Genomic DNA, 19,408 nt, shown 5'->3' with positions numbered 1-19,408 from the left:
GCTCCACTTATTGAAAAGACTTTCCTTTCCCTCCTGAACGTCAGTGTCACTTTGTCGTAAACCTGGGAGCCCTATATGTATGGGTTTGTGGGTGCAGGTGTTGCTGACTGATACAAGTTTTGTCATATTCTAGATTGCATTTTTTGCATGATTTTCTCATTCAGCAATGTCTTAAGACTCATCCATGTGGCTCTGTGTACACCTAATCTGTTGCTTCTCACTGGTGCATGGAGTCCTGGGTGTGTATTCATCATATTTGACCCATCCCTTCCCAGTGATGGACAACCAGGTGGTCTCCAACCCTGACCCAGCTCCTTGCCACTCCATCCCCACATAGCACGTCACTTCTATATGCTATGAACCAGTGTGAAAAAGTTTTGGGGACACATAGGGGAAAGAATTGCTGGGTCATGAGGGTGTACACTTGTTTAATTGGACTGGTTGTTTTCAGAATGGATGCCCCAGTCTATAACTTGCACCAGCAGGCATGAGGATTATGATATTCCATATTTCCACCAATATTCATGGTATTCTCCAGCTTCCTAACTATTCCCAGACTAATATCAAAACATACCACTTACATATTAAGTCTCTCTGTATCCTTTCTCCTTAGCCAGTAATGGATAAAGGAGTTCTCCCTCTGCTCCATGGAAGTGTCAATGTATTAAAGATATGAATAAATTAAAGTCTCATTCTAAGGAAATGTATCTCACTTGTGATTGGTGATTGCCACAGTGGAGAAGAGCATATGAATGATGACTCAATATGAGCACATGGCAGAGGTAGGACAGTTGTGATTTGGCTCAGAGTCTCGATAGCCCAAAGGTACCTGTGCCAGCTAGATCCTGGCAGGAAGCCAATGGCCCCTCAAAGGGATAAAACAGAGGAGAGTTTAACGAAGGGCCATTTACAGAGGGGTGGGCAGTGGAGACCCCCAGGGGCTGGGGCCAGGCAGGCAGTGGTGAGATGGGAAAGAGGCCTCCCCAGTAGGAGCAGGGGATGCAGGAGAGGAGCCAGGTACTGCCAGAAGCTGGTCATGCAGGGAGGCCTTTCTTCTCTCCTCTCATCTGCTGCCTAAACCCAACAGAGTCTGAGGCCTTAGGGGGCTGGGAGCCCAGTCACAGTCCACACAGAGCAGGTGCGGAAAAGTGGTGGGGGCACTGGAAGGGCAACAGAAGACACTCTCACTGATGGCAAACACTCCGTGTCATCATAGGTTGGAAGTGCACTCAGGGACATGTTTGGTTTCAACCCCTACTGTGTTTTATAAAAACATAAATCAGTTGCAACATTTAAAAACAGGGAGTTTTTGTCTTTAAAAAATACAAATGTTTGGCTCCTCATGATGTCACATGATATGGCAGCATTGGGCCACCATCTTCAAGACTCCAGACAAGGGCCCACGTGGGTGCTGAACCTGTGAGGAGGGCCTCGTTTTCCCATTTCAGACCTGCCTGGTCCCCTGGGCATTTCGGTCCTGGACATGTCAGCTCAGCTCCATGCTAATAAGATTGTAATCACAAAAATCGAACTCTCACTGCATGGTCCTTTATGAAGTCGCCATCCAGGTGGTCCAGGATGTGTTCCTATTAATTTTATTTTGTCATTTCATCAAGTGAAATGACAAAATAAAAAATGTTCTCTTGGGTCCTTGTCCTCCAAGCATGAGTCCCCAAACACCCAGGGTCCCCCAGGACCCACTGAAGGAACCCTGATCTATTCCAAATCCCTCATTTGCAAATGGGAATATGGAGGCCCGAAGAGGAGAGATGACCTCTGGCAGCCACACAGCTGGTCATCTCCTGGCGGCAGGGCCAAATCCAGTTTCCTCATTCTGGCACCACTCTGGGACGAACTGAAGTTCCGTTTTGGCATCAGCATTGGCCAAATCTGCTGTGGGCCTGGGTATCAGTGTTCAAAAGCAGAATAACCAAACATCCAATTCTTCGTCTTTTTCTGTCATCACTTCCTCATATGTGATCTTAAAAGTGTGACTACTAAATTACTTGGTAACAAAATGTGAGTAATATCTGTATAGGCTAAGCTGCTGTAACAAAGAGACCCAAGCAATACAGTGGCTTAAAGGAGTTAGAAGCTCATTTCTCCCTCCTGCATAGTCCCCCGACGAGCAGCCTTGCTGGCAGAGAGGCGCTGTTCCAAGCAGTCAATGTGGGTCCCAGGTTCTTTCTTCCACCCTGTGCTCTCTGGACCTTGGTGTTCAAGCCTGTGGGGATCAGGGGAAGAGGAATGAAGGGCAGGCAGCAGGTTCTTTTTTTGATAAAACTTCAAATTATGAAATAATTATAGGTTCACAGAAAGTAGCAAAGGGAGTACAGATGATAAAGACAAATAACCCAATTAAAAATGGGCAAAGCTTTGCATAGATTATTTCTCCAAAGAAATACAATTGGCCAATACGCATGTGAAAAGATGCTCAACATCATTAATCATTAGGGAAGTGCAAATCAAAACCATATCGAAACACCATTTTATACCCACTAGGATGGCAATCTACACTAATAAAAGAGAAACATGGTAATTAGCGTACGACCGCTACCCTTTTCATTGGCTAATCAGTGAGTATATGCAAATTAACTGTCAGCCAAGATGGCTGCCGGCAGCCAGGCAGCTGGAAGCAAACATGAGGCTTGCTTGCTCCAGGGACTGCAGACTCCAACGTTCCCCGCCTGACTTGTGGCCTCTGACCTGGCAGTTTGAAACATTCTAACAAATATAGAAGCTAAACAAAACCCCAGAAACCAGCTTTCAGCTGGCCGGGATCTCAGAGCTGGAGTTATACATTGTTTCAATTACAGAACGCAAACAAACCAGCGGAAGCCTCAGAGCTAGAGCCAGAGCTAAAGCTGGCCCAGAATAAAATTTAAAAAAGAGAAAAAAAAAGGAGCGGTTGGGAGCTTCAGTCAACAACCACCAGCCTGAAAGCAGCCCTCAGCCCCTCACCCAGACTGGCCAGGCACCCCAGTGGGGACCCCCACCCTGAAGGGTGTGTGACCAGCTGCAAACAGCCATCATCCCCTCATCCAGGCTGGCCAGGCACCCCAGTGGGGACCCCCACCCTGATCCAGGACACCCTTCAGAGCAAACCAGCCGGCCCCCAGGCCTCTATCCTATATAGTAAAAGGGTAATATGCCTCCCAGCACCGGGATCAGTGGAGCCGCGAGGTCGCCTGGCACCGGATCAGCATGACAGGGGGCAGTCCCCAAACCCCCTAATCGCCCTGCAGCTCCGTGTGTGACAATGTGTGATGCCCAAAACGCCACCCCCCCCCTCCACAGGCCCTGCTCTGTGTGTGACAGGGTAGAGCCATAACCTCCTCATCGGTCCTGCCCTGAGTGTGACAGTGGCGGCGCCCCAACCCCCTGATCGGCCCTGCTCTGTGGGTGATAGAGGGCGGCGCCCCAACCCCCTGATTGGCCCTGCTCTGTGAGTGACAGGGGGGAGCTCCTCAACCCCCTGATGGGCCCTGCCTGTGCATGACAGGGGGTGGCGCCGCAACCTCCCATCGACCCTGCCTTGAGTGTGACAGGGGGCTGTGCCCCAACTCCCCAATTGGCCCCACCCTGAGCGTGACTGAGGGTGGCATCGCAACCTCCCAATCTGCCCTACTCTGTACATGACAGGGGGCGGCGTCCCAACTCCCCAATCAGCCCTGCTCCGAGCAGACCAGGGGCTGCACCTAGGGATTGGGCCTGCCCTCTGCCACCCGGGAGCAGGCCTAAGCCAGCAGGTCATTATCTCCCGAGGGGTCCCAGACTGCAAGAGGGCACAGGCCGGGCTGAGGGACCCCCCCTCCCACCTCCCCCCGAGTGCACAAATTTTTGTGCACTGGGCCTCTAGTAATAATAATAATAATAATAATAATAATACCTAGGAAATAACAAGCGGTGGCGAGGATGTTATTGGAACCCCCATACATTGCTGGTGGGAATGCATAATGGTGCAGCCACTTTGGAAAATAGTTTGGCAGTTCCTCAAAAGAGTAAAGATAGATTATCAAGCCGTTCCACTCCCAGGTATATACTCAAGATAAACTGAAAACGTGCCCACAGAAAAACTTGCACCTGAATGTTCATAGCAGCATTATTCATAATCACCAAAAAGTGGGAACAACCCGAATGTCCCTTACCTGATGAATAGATAAGTAAAATGCAGTATATCTACACATGTAATATTATTTGGCCAGAAAAAGCAATAAAGTACTGATACATGTGACAACATCAATAAACCTTGAAAACATTATGCTAAGTAAAAGAAGCCAGACACATAAAAGACCATCTATTGTGTGGTTCCATGTATATAACATGTCCAGAACAGAGAAAATATATTAATGGTACCTAGGGCTGAGAGAAGAGTGAATGGGGAGTGACTGCTAATGGTTACAGGGTCTCTTCTTGGCGTGTTGAAAAATTCTGATATTAGACAGTGATGATGGTTGCACAACTCTGTGACTAGACTAAAAGCCACACTTTAAATTTACACTTTAAAAGAGTGAATTTTATAATATGTGTAGCTCATGCTAAAGCAGTTATTTAAGAAATGAGCAAGAGACTCCCAACCGTCTCTTTTTAAGCAACGGAGGCAGCAGTTGCACACATTCTTCCCCTCCCCTCCCATTGTTAGTGTCACCTGAGTGTAAAGGAACCAGGAGGCCTTGTTAAAATTAGATGACAAAGTTTTATTCAAGGATCTTAAGATTTGCAATTCTGGCAACACTACTAGGACCCAGAGTGTTCCAAAGGAAAGAGGAAAGTTGAGTAAAAAGTGCATTCTTGAGAAGAATCAGTCCTGCATTCCTAGCTTCTGGATCGGTCCGAGAGGGTGACCTGCCAGGTGTCAAGTGTCTGGACACATGAACATTTTCCCCCTAAGTTCTTCTCATGAACATTCTTTCCTAAATTCTTTGGAAGGTTATCTATAGGATTTATATCTATTTCTAGGCATTGATGCACAGCTGAAAAGTTCAAAAGTTAAGTCCTCAGGCTTGCTAAAGTAAAATAAATCTATTCCTCACGTTTCAGCCCATTCTAATTTAAGTGATTTTGTTAGCTTGGCTGTGGTGAGTCCATTTTGTTTTTTCACTCTTTCCTCTGTAGTCACCCTCCTGTTCCTCACCCTAAGGAGGTGGGATATGCAGTGTCTAGCCGGCAGTGCCGTCGCTAGGGAGTGGGAGGCAGGATTCCTGCCCTCAGGGGGCATTCAGTGTAGTGTAGTCCTTCCTCTTCGTTCCCCACAGCCTGTCAGCTGCCAGGTTTTACTTTTCCATCTCTACTCCAATATGCCCTCTTCTCCGTTTCCACAGCTCTGCCCTCCTGCAGCCTGGACCTCTCTCCCCTGAGTCCTTCCCCAGTCACCTCCCTGGTCTCCTGGCTGCCATTCTTGCCCTCTCTGACCACCCCCCCCCCCCTCCCAGGCAGCAGCCTGAGATATTCCCTAAACACAGCTGTCATCTTGTCCCTCCCCCAGGGGCACCTCCATGGCTCCCTAGTGTTATCTGTGCCTCAACTACACGGAGCTCTCTGCCTTATTCAGAGCCTAGAACAGTGGGGGACACATGGTAGGCGCTCAAATATTTATTGAATGAACAGAGCCAACTGGGATAGAAAACAGGGAAGGCTTCTTGTGGATGTGATATCTCAGGAAAACTTTAAATATAGTTTTATTTATTTTAGAGAGGAAGGGAGAGGGAGAGAGAGATAAAAACATCAGTGATGAGAGAAAATCATTGATCAGCTGCCTCCTGTACGCCCCCCACTGGGGATCCGGGCCCAACAGGGGCATGTGTCCTGACGGGAATCCAACCGTGACCTCCTGGTTCATAGGTCAATGCTCAACCACTGAGCCAGGTGGGCTGGCCTTTTTCTAAAAAATTTTTTTATTTATTTCAGAGAGGAAGGGAGAGGGAGAGGGATCTCAGGAAAACTTGGAAAGACAAAGGAGGCTGTCTTCAGGTGGGCAGCGGCGGGGAGGGCAAGGCGGCCCAGGGAGGAGGAGCCGACTGCGCTAAGACCTTACAGTTTTGGAGAGCTGGGCCTGAACAGTGGGCGGTGGGGGCCTGGGGTGAAGCTGGAAGGGGGCTTCCTGGGGAGGTTCCTCGGGGAGACGGGGGCTCATCAGTGCCTGTCCTTCAGATGAGCGGGAAGCCGTGCAGAAGAAAACTTTCACCAAGTGGGTGAACTCTCACCTCGCCCGCGTTGGCTGCCACATCGGGGACCTCTATGCCGACCTCCGGGACGGCTTCGTGCTCACGAGACTCCTGGAAGTGCTGTCCGGGGAGCAGCTGGTGAGGGGGCGTGGGGGGCTGGGGGGAGGGGGTTGGCCCTGGGGTCTCTGGCTGGGCTAGGACTGGGCCTGGCTAAGGGATGGGTGGAGCGTCCCGGAAGGTGCAGGTTGGTGAGAGCGCCTGCTCTCGGGCGGCGAGGCTCTGGCACGGGGGCGGGGCTCTGGCAGAGGGCGGGGCTCTGGCACGGGGGCGGGGCTCCGGCACAGGGCGGGGCTCCGGCACAGGGCGGGGCTCCGGCACGGGGGCGGAGCTCTGGCACGGGGGCGGGGCTCTGGCACGGGGGCGGGGCTTGGTTGTGAGGAACCTGGAGGCGTCCTGGAACCATGGATTTTGATGAAGGTGAGGGCCCTGGCTGGGCGGGACTCTGGGCTTGGGCGGGGCTCTGTTGGACCGGGCTAGTGCTGTCGCAGGGGGCAATGGCTCTAAAACAGCAGAACTCTGTGGAGGGGTCTGTGGATGAGGGTGTGGCTGTCATCGGAAGGGTCTGCCTTGGTCGTGGGCGTCGGGGGGACCCGACAGAACTCTTGTATGTGTGTGGCTTGTTGTGTGGGTTACGGTTGTATTTCTGGGCTTGGGTGGGGCTTCATCGCGCAGGATGGGGTTCTGATAGAGCTGGAGATTCACTACAGTCCAGAGCCTGGAGCTCAAAGTCGTGAGGGGCATGGCTATAGGATAGAAACAAACGCCTTTGGAAGGAATGGAGCTAGGAACCAGGGGAGAGTCTTTGGATGGGGCGGGGCTTGATAGGAACGGGCGAGGCTCCAGCCGGGGCCTGAAAGGGCGGCGTAGAACTAGAGGCAAAGCTTTGACAGCCTAAGGCCACCTGTGGGATAGGAGTCCAGAGGAAGGGCCGGACTGCGGCTATCGGCAGGGGCGGAGCTTAACGCTCAGGTGTAGTTATCAGCTGGGAGGTGTAGCTTTGGTAGAAGCGGGGGACAGGAACTGGAATAAGCCAGGAAGGTAACTGGCTCTTGAAAGGGTCAGGCTATGGGAAGGAGAGGGATTCTTTTTTTAAAGATTTATCTTCCTTGTTTAAAGTATTACAGATGTCCCTCCCTTCCCTTCTTCCCCCCACTGACGGGGGGGGGGGGGGATTCTTTAGGATTGGGTCTCGGGTCTTTGATGAGGCTGCAGGAGTGTGGTCTGGGCCTGGATATCCAGAGGCGTGACTACGGGGCTGACGCCTTTGAAAGGGGTGGTGCTGGGGCACAGGGTTCTAGGTCTGGTCCTCCATCTCCCAACGCCCCGCCGCCCTAGCCACGGCCCACCCGCGGTCGCATGAGGATCCACTCCCTGGAAAACGTGGACAAGGCTCTGCAGTTCCTGAAGGAGCAGCGCGTGCACCTGGAGAATGTGGGCTCGCATGACATTGTGGACGGGAACCACCGGCTGACCCTGGGGCTGGTCTGGACCATCATCTTGCGCTTCCAGGTGATCCCCAGGTGTCCCCTTCCCAGCTGGCCTCCTAAGGTGGGGCCTGAGGGGGGCGTCCCCCATCCACTCAATCATTCATTCATTCATTCATTCACTCCTACAAATTCTAATATGCTCCAGCAACCCTGTTCCAGGGAGTGGAAATGAAAATAATGATAAAAATAATAATCATTGCCCCAGCCTGTTTGGTTCAGTGGATAGAGCGTCGGCCTGCACGTTCCGGATTCAGTTCTGGTCAAGGCCATGTACCTCGGTTGCAGAGTCCTCCCCGGCAGGGGCTCATGCAGGAGGCAACCAATCCATGTGTCTCTCTCACATCGATGTTTCTCTCTGTCTTTCCCTCTCTCTTCCACTCTCTCTAAAAGTCAATGGAAAAATATCCTCGGGTGAGGATTAAAAAGAAAAATCATTATCACCACCAGCATCACTATGATCATCATTTTTATGTTTTTTACTGTGTTCCAGTCCCTGTTCTAAGCATGTGGCATTTAATACATACAACAGCCCCCTAAACTAAGTAGTTTTTATTATTCCATCTTACTAGTGAGGAAACAAGCCCAGAGAGGTGAAGTAATATGCTCAAGGTCACACAGCTGGGTAGTGGAGCTGGAATTCAAATTCCGACAATTTTGCTCCAGTTCAGAAACAAAATAGATTTTCTGCCTTTGTAGATAGACAATAAACAACCCTATAAAAATATAAACAAGGGGTGTATGGGAAAAGTACCACTTCTAGGCAAAGAAGAAAAAGGAGCTATGCAGAAGAGATTATAAGTCAGTAAAAGATATAAAATATTAAGTTGATGGCACTGATATTTTAGACTGGGTGACCAGAGAAGGGCTCTCTGAGAAGCTCTTTGCTAAATGACATAAGAAATTGAAGGGAGAACGCATTCCAGATAGGGGACATGGCAGATGCAAAGGCCCTGAGGTGGCATGTTGGACGTACAGAAAGACCAGAATGGCTAGAGAATAGGAGGCCAGAGGTGACTGAGGAGATGATATCAGAGGGGCTGCCAGGGCCTAGGTGATCTCTGATAAGCAGTTTGGATTTTATTCTGTCTGACATAGGGAGAGATTGGAGAGTTTTATCAAGAGGCGAGGCGTAGTCAGATTTAGAAGGATCCCTCTGGATTGGGTGGTCACCAAAATTGGGGGCTGGGAGTTCAGGGAAGAGTCTGGAGCTGGACCTGGGGGTAGGGCATAGAGAGGTGAAAAGGAGGGCAGGTAGGAAAGAAGCGGGGGGGGGGTGATGGGGGGAGTAGACATGCCATAGGGGAATGGGAAGGATGGGTAGCTGTTCAGGTCTAGACCCAAGGCTCTGGCCTGAGGACTGGAGGATAGTGGAGCCACCCTGAGACAGGGCCAGGGAGAAAGATCAGGTTTTGGAGAGACACTGAAGTCATTTTGGAGAATGGTGGTCATCAGGGTCAGGGGACATTAGTAGGAGGCATTTATGAATCCACTGGATACTGGGAATGGAGCTCAGAAAAATGGTGAAAGCTGGAGACAGGTATGGACGTCAGTACAGAATGAGGGAATGAGACCATTGGGTTGGGAGTGGGGTAGGGTGGCTGGTAGCTGGAGCCTAAAACCAGGGATTGGGCTACCTACTTCTCTACGTTGTGCCTAAATGCCAAACTCAGCTCTCGAGTCTAGGGCCCAAGTGTCGAGCACCCCCCTAAGTTTCTCAAACCTGCAATTATTCTGGGTTCTCCAGGACATAAACGTCACGTGGTCCTGGAACTCTTACAGGGTAGTGAGCACTTTAGTCTATTAGGGCCGTGGTCGGCCAACTGCGGCTCTTTGGCCCCTTGAGTGTGGCTCTTCCTAAGCCTTAGGAGTACCCTAATTAAGTTATTAACAATGTACCTACCTATATAGTTTAAGTTTAAAAAATTTGGCTCTCAAAAGAAATTTCAACCGTTGTACTGTTGATATTTGGCTCTGGTGACTGATGAGTTTGCCGACCACTGGACTAGGGGTACTGTAACAAAATGCCACAGACCAGGGGCTTAAACAACAGAAATTAATTTTCTCATAAAGTTCAAGGTCAAGGTGCCAGCAGTTTTGGTTTCCTGAAGCCTCTCTCCTTGGCTTGCCAAGGACCATGTCTCGCTACATCCTCACAAGATCTTTCCTCTGTGTGGGCCTGTGCCTGGGTCTCTTCCTCTTCTTTCTTTAATACTCACCCGAGAATATGCTTATTCATTATAGAGAGAGGGGAAGGGAGAGAGAGAGAGAGAGAGAGAGAGAGAGAGAGAGAGAGAGAGAGAGAGAAAACATCAATTTGTTGCCTTCTGTGGGACCCCCACAGGAATCGGACCTGAAACCTTTTGGTATGCAGGGTGACGCTCCAACCAACTGAGCCACACTGGCCAGCGCTCTTCCTCTTCTTATAAGGACACCATGTATATTACATTAGGGCGCTACCCTTATGATCTCATTTAACCTTAACTAACTTTCTGAGGCCCTATCTCCAAATACAGTCACATTGGGGGTTAGGGCTTCAACTTATGAATTTTGGGAGGGGCGGGGGGACGACAACACAATTCAGTCCATAATGGGGAGACAATAAACCAAATGAAGAAATAAAATGTATAGATAATGATAAATGCTAAGGAGATAATAAGGCAGGGAAGGGGGATGTGCAATTTAGGTAGACATATTGAGATTTAAAATCAGGTGGTTGGTCAAGTCCTCACTGAGAAGGTGACAAGAGTACAGAACTCAAGGAGGAGGTGGAGCCTTGTGGGGACCTGGGGAAGGTTGTCCCAGGCAAAAGGAACAGCCAGTGAAAAGGCCCTGGGGAGGGAGGACACTGGTGAGTTAGTGATAGGACAGAGGTCTCTGGAGGAGAGTGAGCTGCTGAGGATGAGGTCAGAGACACACCGAGAGGGGATTGTGAGACTATTATTTCTACCCAGAGTGAGCTGGAGCCCCGTGTTGAGGATAGGAGGCACGTGATCTAATTTGGCTGTTCACAGGGTCCCTCTGTCACTCTGGGGGTGGGGTGGGGAGACCAGCATGGAGGCCGCTGCACTAACTCAGGTGGGAAATGATGAGGGCTGGGACCAGGGAAGTGGCCCAGACATCAAGGATGGCAGCATCCCTGGAAACTGAGACCCTAATCCACCACTGCCCGCCCCCTGTGGTGGATGGCCTGGCCCACTCCTGAACCCCACCCCTGCCTCCACCTACTGTTACCCACTTCCCTCCCTGGCAATAGGGTGGGGGTGGGTTTCCCAGCTTCAAGCCCTCCAGGTCCCCAAAGCTGAGTTTTGTATCCTCACAGATTCAAGTCATCAAAATCGAGACGGAGGACAACAGAGAGACACGCTCTGCCAAGGATGCGCTACTCTTGTGGTGTCAGATGAAGACAGCCGGGTAAGCTCCCCTCCCCCAGCCCCACTCAGGCTGGGCCCTAACCTTGGGGGCTCCTTTGGGGTGAGTGCAAGTCACAGCTCAAATCCTGTGTCAAAAGTTACAGGTGGAACTAATAGACTGTGAAGAAAACACATCCACTCTTCTGACCTTGATGAATAAACCTGCTTAACAGCCCGGCCGGTGTGGCTTAGTGGTTGAGGGTCGACCTATGAACCAGGAAGTCACAGTTTGATTCCTAGTCAGGGCACATGCCCAAGTTGTGGGCTTAATCCCCAGTGGGGGGCATACAGGAGGCAGCCAATCAATGATTCTCTCTTATCATTGATGTTTCTCTCTCTCTCTCTCTCCCTTCCTCCCTGAAATCAATAAATATATATACTAGAGGCCCAGTGCACAAAATTGTGCACTCAGGGGAGGGGGGTCCCTCAGTCCAGCCTGCGCCCTCTAGCAGTCTGTGAGCCCTCAGGGGATGTCCAACTGACCACTTAGGCCCACGCAGGGAGTGGGCCTAAGCCATCAGTCAGACATCCTTAGCACTGCTGTGGAGGCAGGAGAGGCTCCTGCCACCATCGCTGCACTCGCCAGCTGTGAGCCTGGCTTCTGGTTAGTGCACATCATAGCAACCAGTCATTCTGTCATTTGGTCAATTTGTGTATTCGCCTTTTATTATATAGGATATATGCACACATATGTGTGTATATATCTATCCTATCTAATAATAGAGAAACATGGTAATTAACCGTAACTTCGATACCCTTCCCATTGGCTAATCAGTGAGATATGCAAATTAACTGCCAACCAAGATGGCGGCTGGCAGCCATGCAGCTGAAGCGAACAGGAGGCTTGCTTGCTCCAGTGAAGGAGGAAGCCAAGGTTCCCCGCCTGCCGCTGCTGGACTCTGAGCTTGCACTCTAAGAAACAATGTTGCAATTATAGAAGCTAAACAAACCCCAGAAACCTGCTTTCAGCCGTCAGAGCTGGAGCTGCAACAGTGTTTCAATTATAGAAGCCAAACAAACCCAGATACCTGCTTTCAGCAGCCGAGGTCTCAGAGCTGGAGCTGAGCCTCAGAGCTAAAGCCAGCTCTCAGCTCCAGTGACAGCCATAGAAGGTAAATAAATCCCAGAATAAAAAGAAAAAAGAAAAAAAGGAGAGGTTGGGAGCTTCAGTCACCCGCCAGCCTGAAAACGGCCCTCAGCCCCTCACCCAGACTGGCCAGGCACCCCAGTGGGGACCCCCATCCTGAAGGGGGTGCGACCAGCTGCAAACAGCCATCATCCCTTCATCCAGGCTGGCCAGGCACCCACGCCGGACCCCCACCCTGATCTGGGACACCCTTCAGGGCAAACCAGCCGGCCCCCACCCGTGTACCAGGCCTCTATCCTATATAGTAAAAGGGTAATATGCAAACTGACCCTAACAGCAGAAAGACTGGGAATGACTGGTCACTATGACACACACTGACCACCAGGGGGGCAGACGCTCAATGCAGGAGCTGCTCCCTGGTGGTCAGGGCACTCTCACATGGGAGGAGCTCTGCTCAGCCACAAGCCAGGCTGATGGCTACCAGTACAGCGGTGGTGGTGGGAGCCTGTCCTGCCTCCTCAGCAGCGCTAAGGATGTCCGACTGCAGTTTAGGCCTGCTCCCCACTGGCAAGTGGACATCCCCCGAGGGCTGCCGGGCTGCCAGAGGGATGTCTGACTGCCATCTTAGGCCCAATCCCCCGGGGAGCGGGCCTAAGCCAGCAGGTGGTCACCCCCGAGGGGTCCCAGACTGAGAGAGGGCACAGGCTGGGCTGAGGAACCCCCTACCCCCGAGTGCACAAATTTTTGTGCACCGGGCCTCTAGTATATATATAAAAGCCTAAGTGACCCAACAACCCAACAACCAGTCAACCAGTCATTATGACATGCACTGACCACCAAGGGGCAGACGCTTAATGCAGGAACTGCCCCCTGGTGGTCAGAGTGCTCCCACAGCCAACCTCCCCAGGCCGGCCAACCTCCCACAGTCCCTCCCTGCCAGCCAACCAGCCCCAATTTCTCCGATAGGGACTGGGTGAGACTACCCCAATTGGCCCCGATCGCCGGCCAGGCTGAGGGACCCCACCTGTGCACGAATTCATGCACTGGGCCTCTAGTGGGCATGTGTGTGTGTGTGTGTGTGTGTGTGTTCGCATATATGTGTACATACGTATATGTATGTATATGTGTATATGTATATGTATGTATTTTTTAAATAACCTAATTTAAAAAACATACCTGTATAACAATCTGGAAGCCAAGTTCAAATTAGAACTGGACTCCTCAGAGGTCAATGCTAGAAAGTGGTGGACTGTCCCCAGCCTGCTCTCTTCTCTTTCCCCCAACTCATCCTGCACCCCGAGAGGCCTCATGTGCACCTGTGTGGATCCTCCAGCTCCAGGTTCCAGTCACTCTCCCTCCATGAACAGCCACCTGCCAGGCTAGCATGGCACACACCAGGGCGTGGGCAGCTTGTGTGGGAAATTCAGGGTCCTGGGTGCCTTCAGTGGGGTTAAGAAGAGGGGTGCACAGACCTGCTGGGCATGGCCCCTGGACTCCCACCTCTCTGTCCTTCAGGGAGGACTGTGGCCTGTAACTGAAGTGCCCTCTGGTGAGCACCCTCTGGGAGGAACGAGGAGACTGGGCCTTGTCCCTCATCCTTCTGGGGCTGTCTGTCTTGCAGTGCGATCTGTTTCTCCCTGTATCAGTGGTTACCTGTATGTCTGCTTTTCTCTGTTATCTCTCTTCCCCTCCCTCCCTACTCTCTCCCTTTCTGTCTCTCTCTGCCCCTCCTTTCTTTCCCCATCTCTGTATCTTGCTCTCTCTCTGTCCATCCCTTCTTCCCTCCTTTCTGTCTCTTCCTTCCTCCCTCTGCCCCTCTTTTTTTTTTTTACCCCTCTCCTGTCTGTTTCAATCTCTCTCTGTCTCTATCTTTATGTCTATCTCTATCTCCCTGGCTCATTGTATCATCCATCTATCTATCTATTTATCTATCTATCTATCATCTATCCATCCATCCATCCATCCATCCACGTCTGTCTCTCCCTCTCTCGCTCTCCCCTCCTGACTTTCTCCATCTCTGCCTCTATCTCTCCCTTCCATGCTGCTAGTTACCCGGAGGTAAACATCCAGAATTTCACCACCAGCTGGCGGGACGGCCTGGCCTTCAACGCCCTCATTCACCGGCACAGGTACCGCCTGGTCTGTGGCAACCCGGCCCTGCCCTCCCCCTGCCTCACGTTTCTCAGGTACATGCCTGTGCATATATGTATACAGACGATCACAGACACAGGACCTGTGCCTTCACCTCTGTGCACATATACATTCCCCTTCACACACGCAGGTGCACACACCACATAGACCTCTGCCCAGGCCACATACCCTGTGCACACGTGGAAACATGCTAGCCTTCACACAGATGTGTGCACACAGACACTCAGGACATACACAGCCTGTGCCTGCTGTCCCCAGGGTGGAGAGTTCACTCCCCCGTGGACGGCCCACCTGAGTGTGTGCACAGCAGCTTCTCCCATCAGAGTCCTTTCTCTTGGTGCACCCCAGAGAGCCCTTCTGGCCCCGTGCATACCCATCCAGTCATACCTCAGAGCCTCACTGACCTGGCTGAGAGGTGGGCACCCAGACAAATCACACCCACATGATGACCATCCACGTGACAGATTGTGGAAACTGAGACTAGGGGGCTGGGAGGGACTTTGGTGTGGCAGAAGCCAGAGCCCATACACACACACTCATCTACACAAGGGGAGACCCAGCTGCACCTACACACCCAGAAACTCACAAGTTGTAATGGTGCCCAGCTTACAGTGGTAACACGTATTGAGTGCTTTCTGTGTACCCAGAATTGTTTTAAATGCTTTCCAATAAGTCACTGAATAGTCAGTGACCCTATGAGGCAGATGCTATTACTATCCCCATTTTACAAATGAGAATGACGAAACAGAGGCACGGAGAGATGAAGTAGCTCACCCAGATGACAGCCAGGAAGTGGCTGAGCTGGGGTGTGAGCCAGGCAGGCTGGCTGCAGCCCTCACACTTCTAACCACTTCATAGAAACACACTCAAGCACACCGTGTGCACCCTGAAGTCTGACAGACACGTGTCCTCACACCTGCAATGCTCACGCCCACCATAAGTGCTGCGCAAACACGTACCAGCACGCACAGCTTTCCCTGCGTGGGCCATGCCCCTCCGCCCTCGCCCTGGGTGGGACTCACACAAGGATGACTTTTGCCTGTTTGCTCACTGGCTCTGGAGCCTGCCTCTTGCCTGCCCACTCTGTGCCCCTGCCCAGGCCCGATCTCGTGGACTTCAGCAAACTCACCAAGTCCAACACCAACTACAACCTGCAGAGAGCCTTCCGCACGGCTGAGCAGCACCTGGGGTTGGCACGTCTGCTGGACCCTGAAGGTGAGCCTTGCATGACCCCAGTCCTGATTCCCTCTTTGGGGCTGCTATCCCCAATGCCATCCCAAACTCTATTCCATTCTACCCCAACACCACCCCAAATCCCAAGTTCCCTCCCAGCCCCCTGCCCTCCCCATCTCCATCTCCTCCCCCTGCCCGTCCCCACGTCCCTTACTTTCTCCATCTCCATCTTTTTAAAAAAATATATTTTATTGATTTTTTACAGAGAGGAAGGGAGAGGGATAGAGAGTTAGAAACATTGATGAGAGAGAAACATCGATCAGCTGCCTCCTGCACACTCCCCACTGGCGATGTGCCTGCAATCAAGGTACATGCCCTTGACCAGAATCGAACCTGGGACCCTTGAGTCTGCAGGCCGATGCTCTATCCACTGAGCCAAACTGGTTAGGACTCCATCTCCATCTTAAACCCCAACCCATTTCCATTTCTATCTCCCCTTTCTCAAATCCATCTTCAATCATCTCCCCTCAAACCCATCCCTCCCTCCCTAACCCCAGACCCAACACATACCCAACTCCGACACTGTCCCATCCCTAACCCCAAAGCCCTTCTCAGCATTGTCCTTCTCCCTATCCATGAGTCTCACTTCCTACCTCATACCTATCCCCAGCCCGTCCACAGCTCTGTCCTCAGCCCCGCCCCTTCCTATTTTCAGTCCATCCCTAGCCCCAGCCCAGACTTCAGCCTCATCCCCAACCCACCGTCACACTCCACACCAATGCCCCACCTCTGGAATAACAGCTGCTCTCTTCTTCTGAGCATCTACTCTGTGCCAAGCACATGGCTGGGAATTTGATCAAAACTGTTCCCTTTCATCCTCACACCGAACTGGTTGGACAAACTTGATTAATCCTGTTTTAAAGCTGGCCTTCAACGCCCGTATACACGTGTTTCCACGTGTGCACAGGGTATGTGGCCTGGGCAGAGGTCTATGTGGTGTGTGCACCTGCATGTGTGAAGGGGAATGTATACGTGCATTCAGTTTCCTGATGAAAACTGAAGGGTGAGAGATGTGAAGTCACTGGCACAGGGTCACACTGAAAACCAGTAAACAGGACTTCTGATTCCAGACTCCATGGTCTTAATCATTCCTCTGCTTGCCCTGTACAGCTGTATTTAGTGCTCAGTGCCTAGCACACGGTAGGTGTGTAGTGAACATCAGTTTCACGAGGTGGGCTGCGTATAAGGTTGCGCGTTCCGTGCATTAATTAAAATGGTCATTAGAATTTGTTGAGTTTTTCTTCCGTGGCAGCTAGTCTTTATAATACTTACAGTCTTCCTAGGCGGCAGGCACTGTGACTATCCCTGCTGTAGCAATGGGAAAACTGAGGCTTAGAGAAGTTAGGTCTGTTTTCTTTCTTTCTTTTTAAATATATTTTTATTGATTTTAGAGAGGAGGGGAGAGAGAGATAAAAACATCAATGATGAAAGAGAATCATTGATCGGCTGCGTCCTGCACACCCCACACTGGGGACTGAGCTCGAAACCTGAGCCTGTGCCCTGACTGGGAATTGAACCGTGACCTCCTGGTTTATAGGCTGACTCTCACCCACTGAGCCATGCCAGCCGGGCAGGTCTGTTTTCTAAGGACCATGCAGTACGTGGTTGAACTTGGATTCAAGCTCATGCTGCCTCCAAATGCCATGTCCTTCACCTCAAACCTCATAAACCACTCATTCACTTAGTAAATATTTATTGAGCTCCTACTGTGTTCTGGGCATAGCGGGGAGAGTGGTTAGAAAGACAGGCATAGTCCATGTGCTCCTGGAGCTCAAACTGCAGATAAGGGCATAATCACATAAGTGAATATCTAATTGCAAATTATGATAAGAAATTTGGAAGGAACTAGGAGGAAATGATAAGATGCTCTGAGGAAGCCGAAACCGGTTTGGCTCAGTGGATAGAGCGTCGGCCTGCAGACTGAAAGGTCCCAGGTTCGACTCCGTCAAGGGCATGTACCTGGGTTGCAGGCACATCCCCAGTGGGAGATGTGCAGGAGGCAGCTGATCGATGTTTCTCTCTCATCGATGTTTCTAACTCTCTCTCTCTCTCCCTTCCTCTCTGTAAAAAATCAATAAAATATATTTTAAAAAAAGAATAGTGTGTGCAAAGGCCCTGAGGTGGAAGGTAGATTGGTGAGCTCAGTAATTAGAGCATCAGCCCGAGCACTGAAGGGTTGCAGGTTTGATTCTGGTCAAGGGCACATACCTGGGTTACAGGTTTGCTCCCCAAGCATGCAGGAGGCAACCAATCAATGTGTCTTTCTCACACCTATGCCTCTCTTTCTCTCTGTACTTCCCTTCCACACTTTCTAAAAATCAATGGAAAAAATATCCTTTGGTGAGGGTTAACAAAAAATAAAATGATAACAATAATAGAAACTTTCTCTATTGTGGTTTATATGTGTCAGGCACTATTAATCCCATGAGGTAGGTTCCCATTTGTCAAATTCAAAAATTAAGGAACAGAGAGAGGTTGGTTATTTTGCCCATGGTCACACAGCTAGTGGGTTCTTGCCCTGGCCGGTAGCTCAGTTAGTTAGAGCGTTGTCCTGCTATGCCAAGGTTGTGGGTTCGATCTCTGGTCAGGGCATGTACAAGAAGCAACCTATGAATGCACAACTAAGTGGGACATCAAAATCGACATTTATTTCTCTCTCTCGTCCTCTCTCTCTCTAAAATTAATCAGTAAAATTTTTTAAAAAGAGTGGGGTCTCCCTCCCGCCCCAATACCATCTATCCCTCTGCTCGAATGCTCACTGTCATGCTCCCCCACTTCCCCTTACCCCCCAGATGTCAACATGGAGGCTCCGGATGAGAAGTCCATCATCACCTATGTGGTCTCTTTCTACCACTATTTCTCCAAGATGAAGGCTCTGGCTGTGGAGGGGAAGCGGATTGGGAAGGTATGAGGAACCAAGGAATGGGGTGGGTGGGAGCCTGGGCACCCCATGGGGCACACCTGCGTGAGGCTGACCCAGCTTCCCGTGTGGGCCAGGTCCTGGACCAGGTGCTGGAGGTGGAGAAGATCATTGAGCGCTACGAGGAGCTGGCGACCGAGCTGCTGGCCTGGATCCGCCGCACTGTGGGCCTCATCAGCAACCAGAAGTTCGCCAACTCCCTGAGCGGGGTGCAGCAGCAGCTCCAGGCCTTCATGGCCTACTGCACACTGGAGAAGCCCGCCAAGTGAGGCCCAGCTTGGGAGGGAGGGCAGCAGGTGGAGGTGTGGAGGCGGGCTCCTGAGCTCAAGCACCCTCAGGTTTCAGGAGAAGGGGAACCTGGAGGTGCTGCTCTTCAGCATCCAGAGCAAATTGCGTGCCTGCAACCGCCGCCTCTACGTGCCCCGGGAGGGCTGTGGCATCTGGGATATCGACAAGGTGAGGCTGCGGGTGTGGGAGGCAGCGTTGCTCTGTGGAGTTGTGTAGGGTGTTCCCTGCTCAGGGGAGCCATCCCCATGTAGGCATTGTGGATCGGATATTCATTCTGACAGTTTTCCAGCAGTAACGGGTCATGTTTCTTCCAATTTGCACAAAAGTGCCATTAGTCCTAGGCATGACCTTAGGCCAAGCAGGTCAAACTCAAAGGCTAACATGGGCCAAATAAACAAGGTTTAATTTTTATGTGGGCCACACAAAAACAAAAGCTTCAATTTTCATAGAAACGTGGGTTTATTTCAATAGAGACATGCTGAATACAAAGGGCTAAAATAAATGAGTAATTGTTAACATAAAATAATAGAACATTTTAATAAAAATTAACATTTTTTCTTGAACATTAACTTACCAGACACTGCATAACTGCACAAATTAGTAAGCGT

The 19,408-nt window shown here is 51.0% G+C and overlaps 1 protein-coding gene across 2 annotated transcripts in view; it reads left to right on the top strand.

The window, feature by feature from the left end:
• SPTBN4 (spectrin beta, non-erythrocytic 4) overlaps nucleotides 1-19,408 on the top strand; it is a 79,402-nt gene that overhangs the window by 7,099 nt on the left and 52,895 nt on the right. For both annotated transcript variants that reach the window (XM_070399019.1, XM_070399018.1), the window contains exons 3-10: nucleotides 6,151-6,302; nucleotides 7,560-7,733; nucleotides 11,031-11,122; nucleotides 14,257-14,337; nucleotides 15,459-15,574; nucleotides 18,385-18,497; nucleotides 18,590-18,777; nucleotides 18,851-18,968. In XM_070399019.1, coding sequence (XP_070255120.1) covers nucleotides 6,151-6,302; nucleotides 7,560-7,733; nucleotides 11,031-11,122; nucleotides 14,257-14,337; nucleotides 15,459-15,574; nucleotides 18,385-18,497; nucleotides 18,590-18,777; nucleotides 18,851-18,968 — 1,034 coding nt within the window. The remainder of the gene's footprint in view (nucleotides 1-6,150; nucleotides 6,303-7,559; nucleotides 7,734-11,030; nucleotides 11,123-14,256; nucleotides 14,338-15,458; nucleotides 15,575-18,384; nucleotides 18,498-18,589; nucleotides 18,778-18,850; nucleotides 18,969-19,408) is intronic.

This window comes from Myotis yumanensis, unplaced genomic scaffold (genome assembly GCF_028538775.1).
Source record: "Myotis yumanensis isolate MYYU_CA2020_CCGP unplaced genomic scaffold, mMyoYum1.0.hap1 SCAF_18, whole genome shotgun sequence".
In the NCBI taxonomy this organism is placed as follows: Eukaryota; Metazoa; Chordata; class Mammalia; order Chiroptera; family Vespertilionidae; genus Myotis; species Myotis yumanensis.
This window is presented reverse-complemented; position numbering and strand designations above follow the sequence as displayed.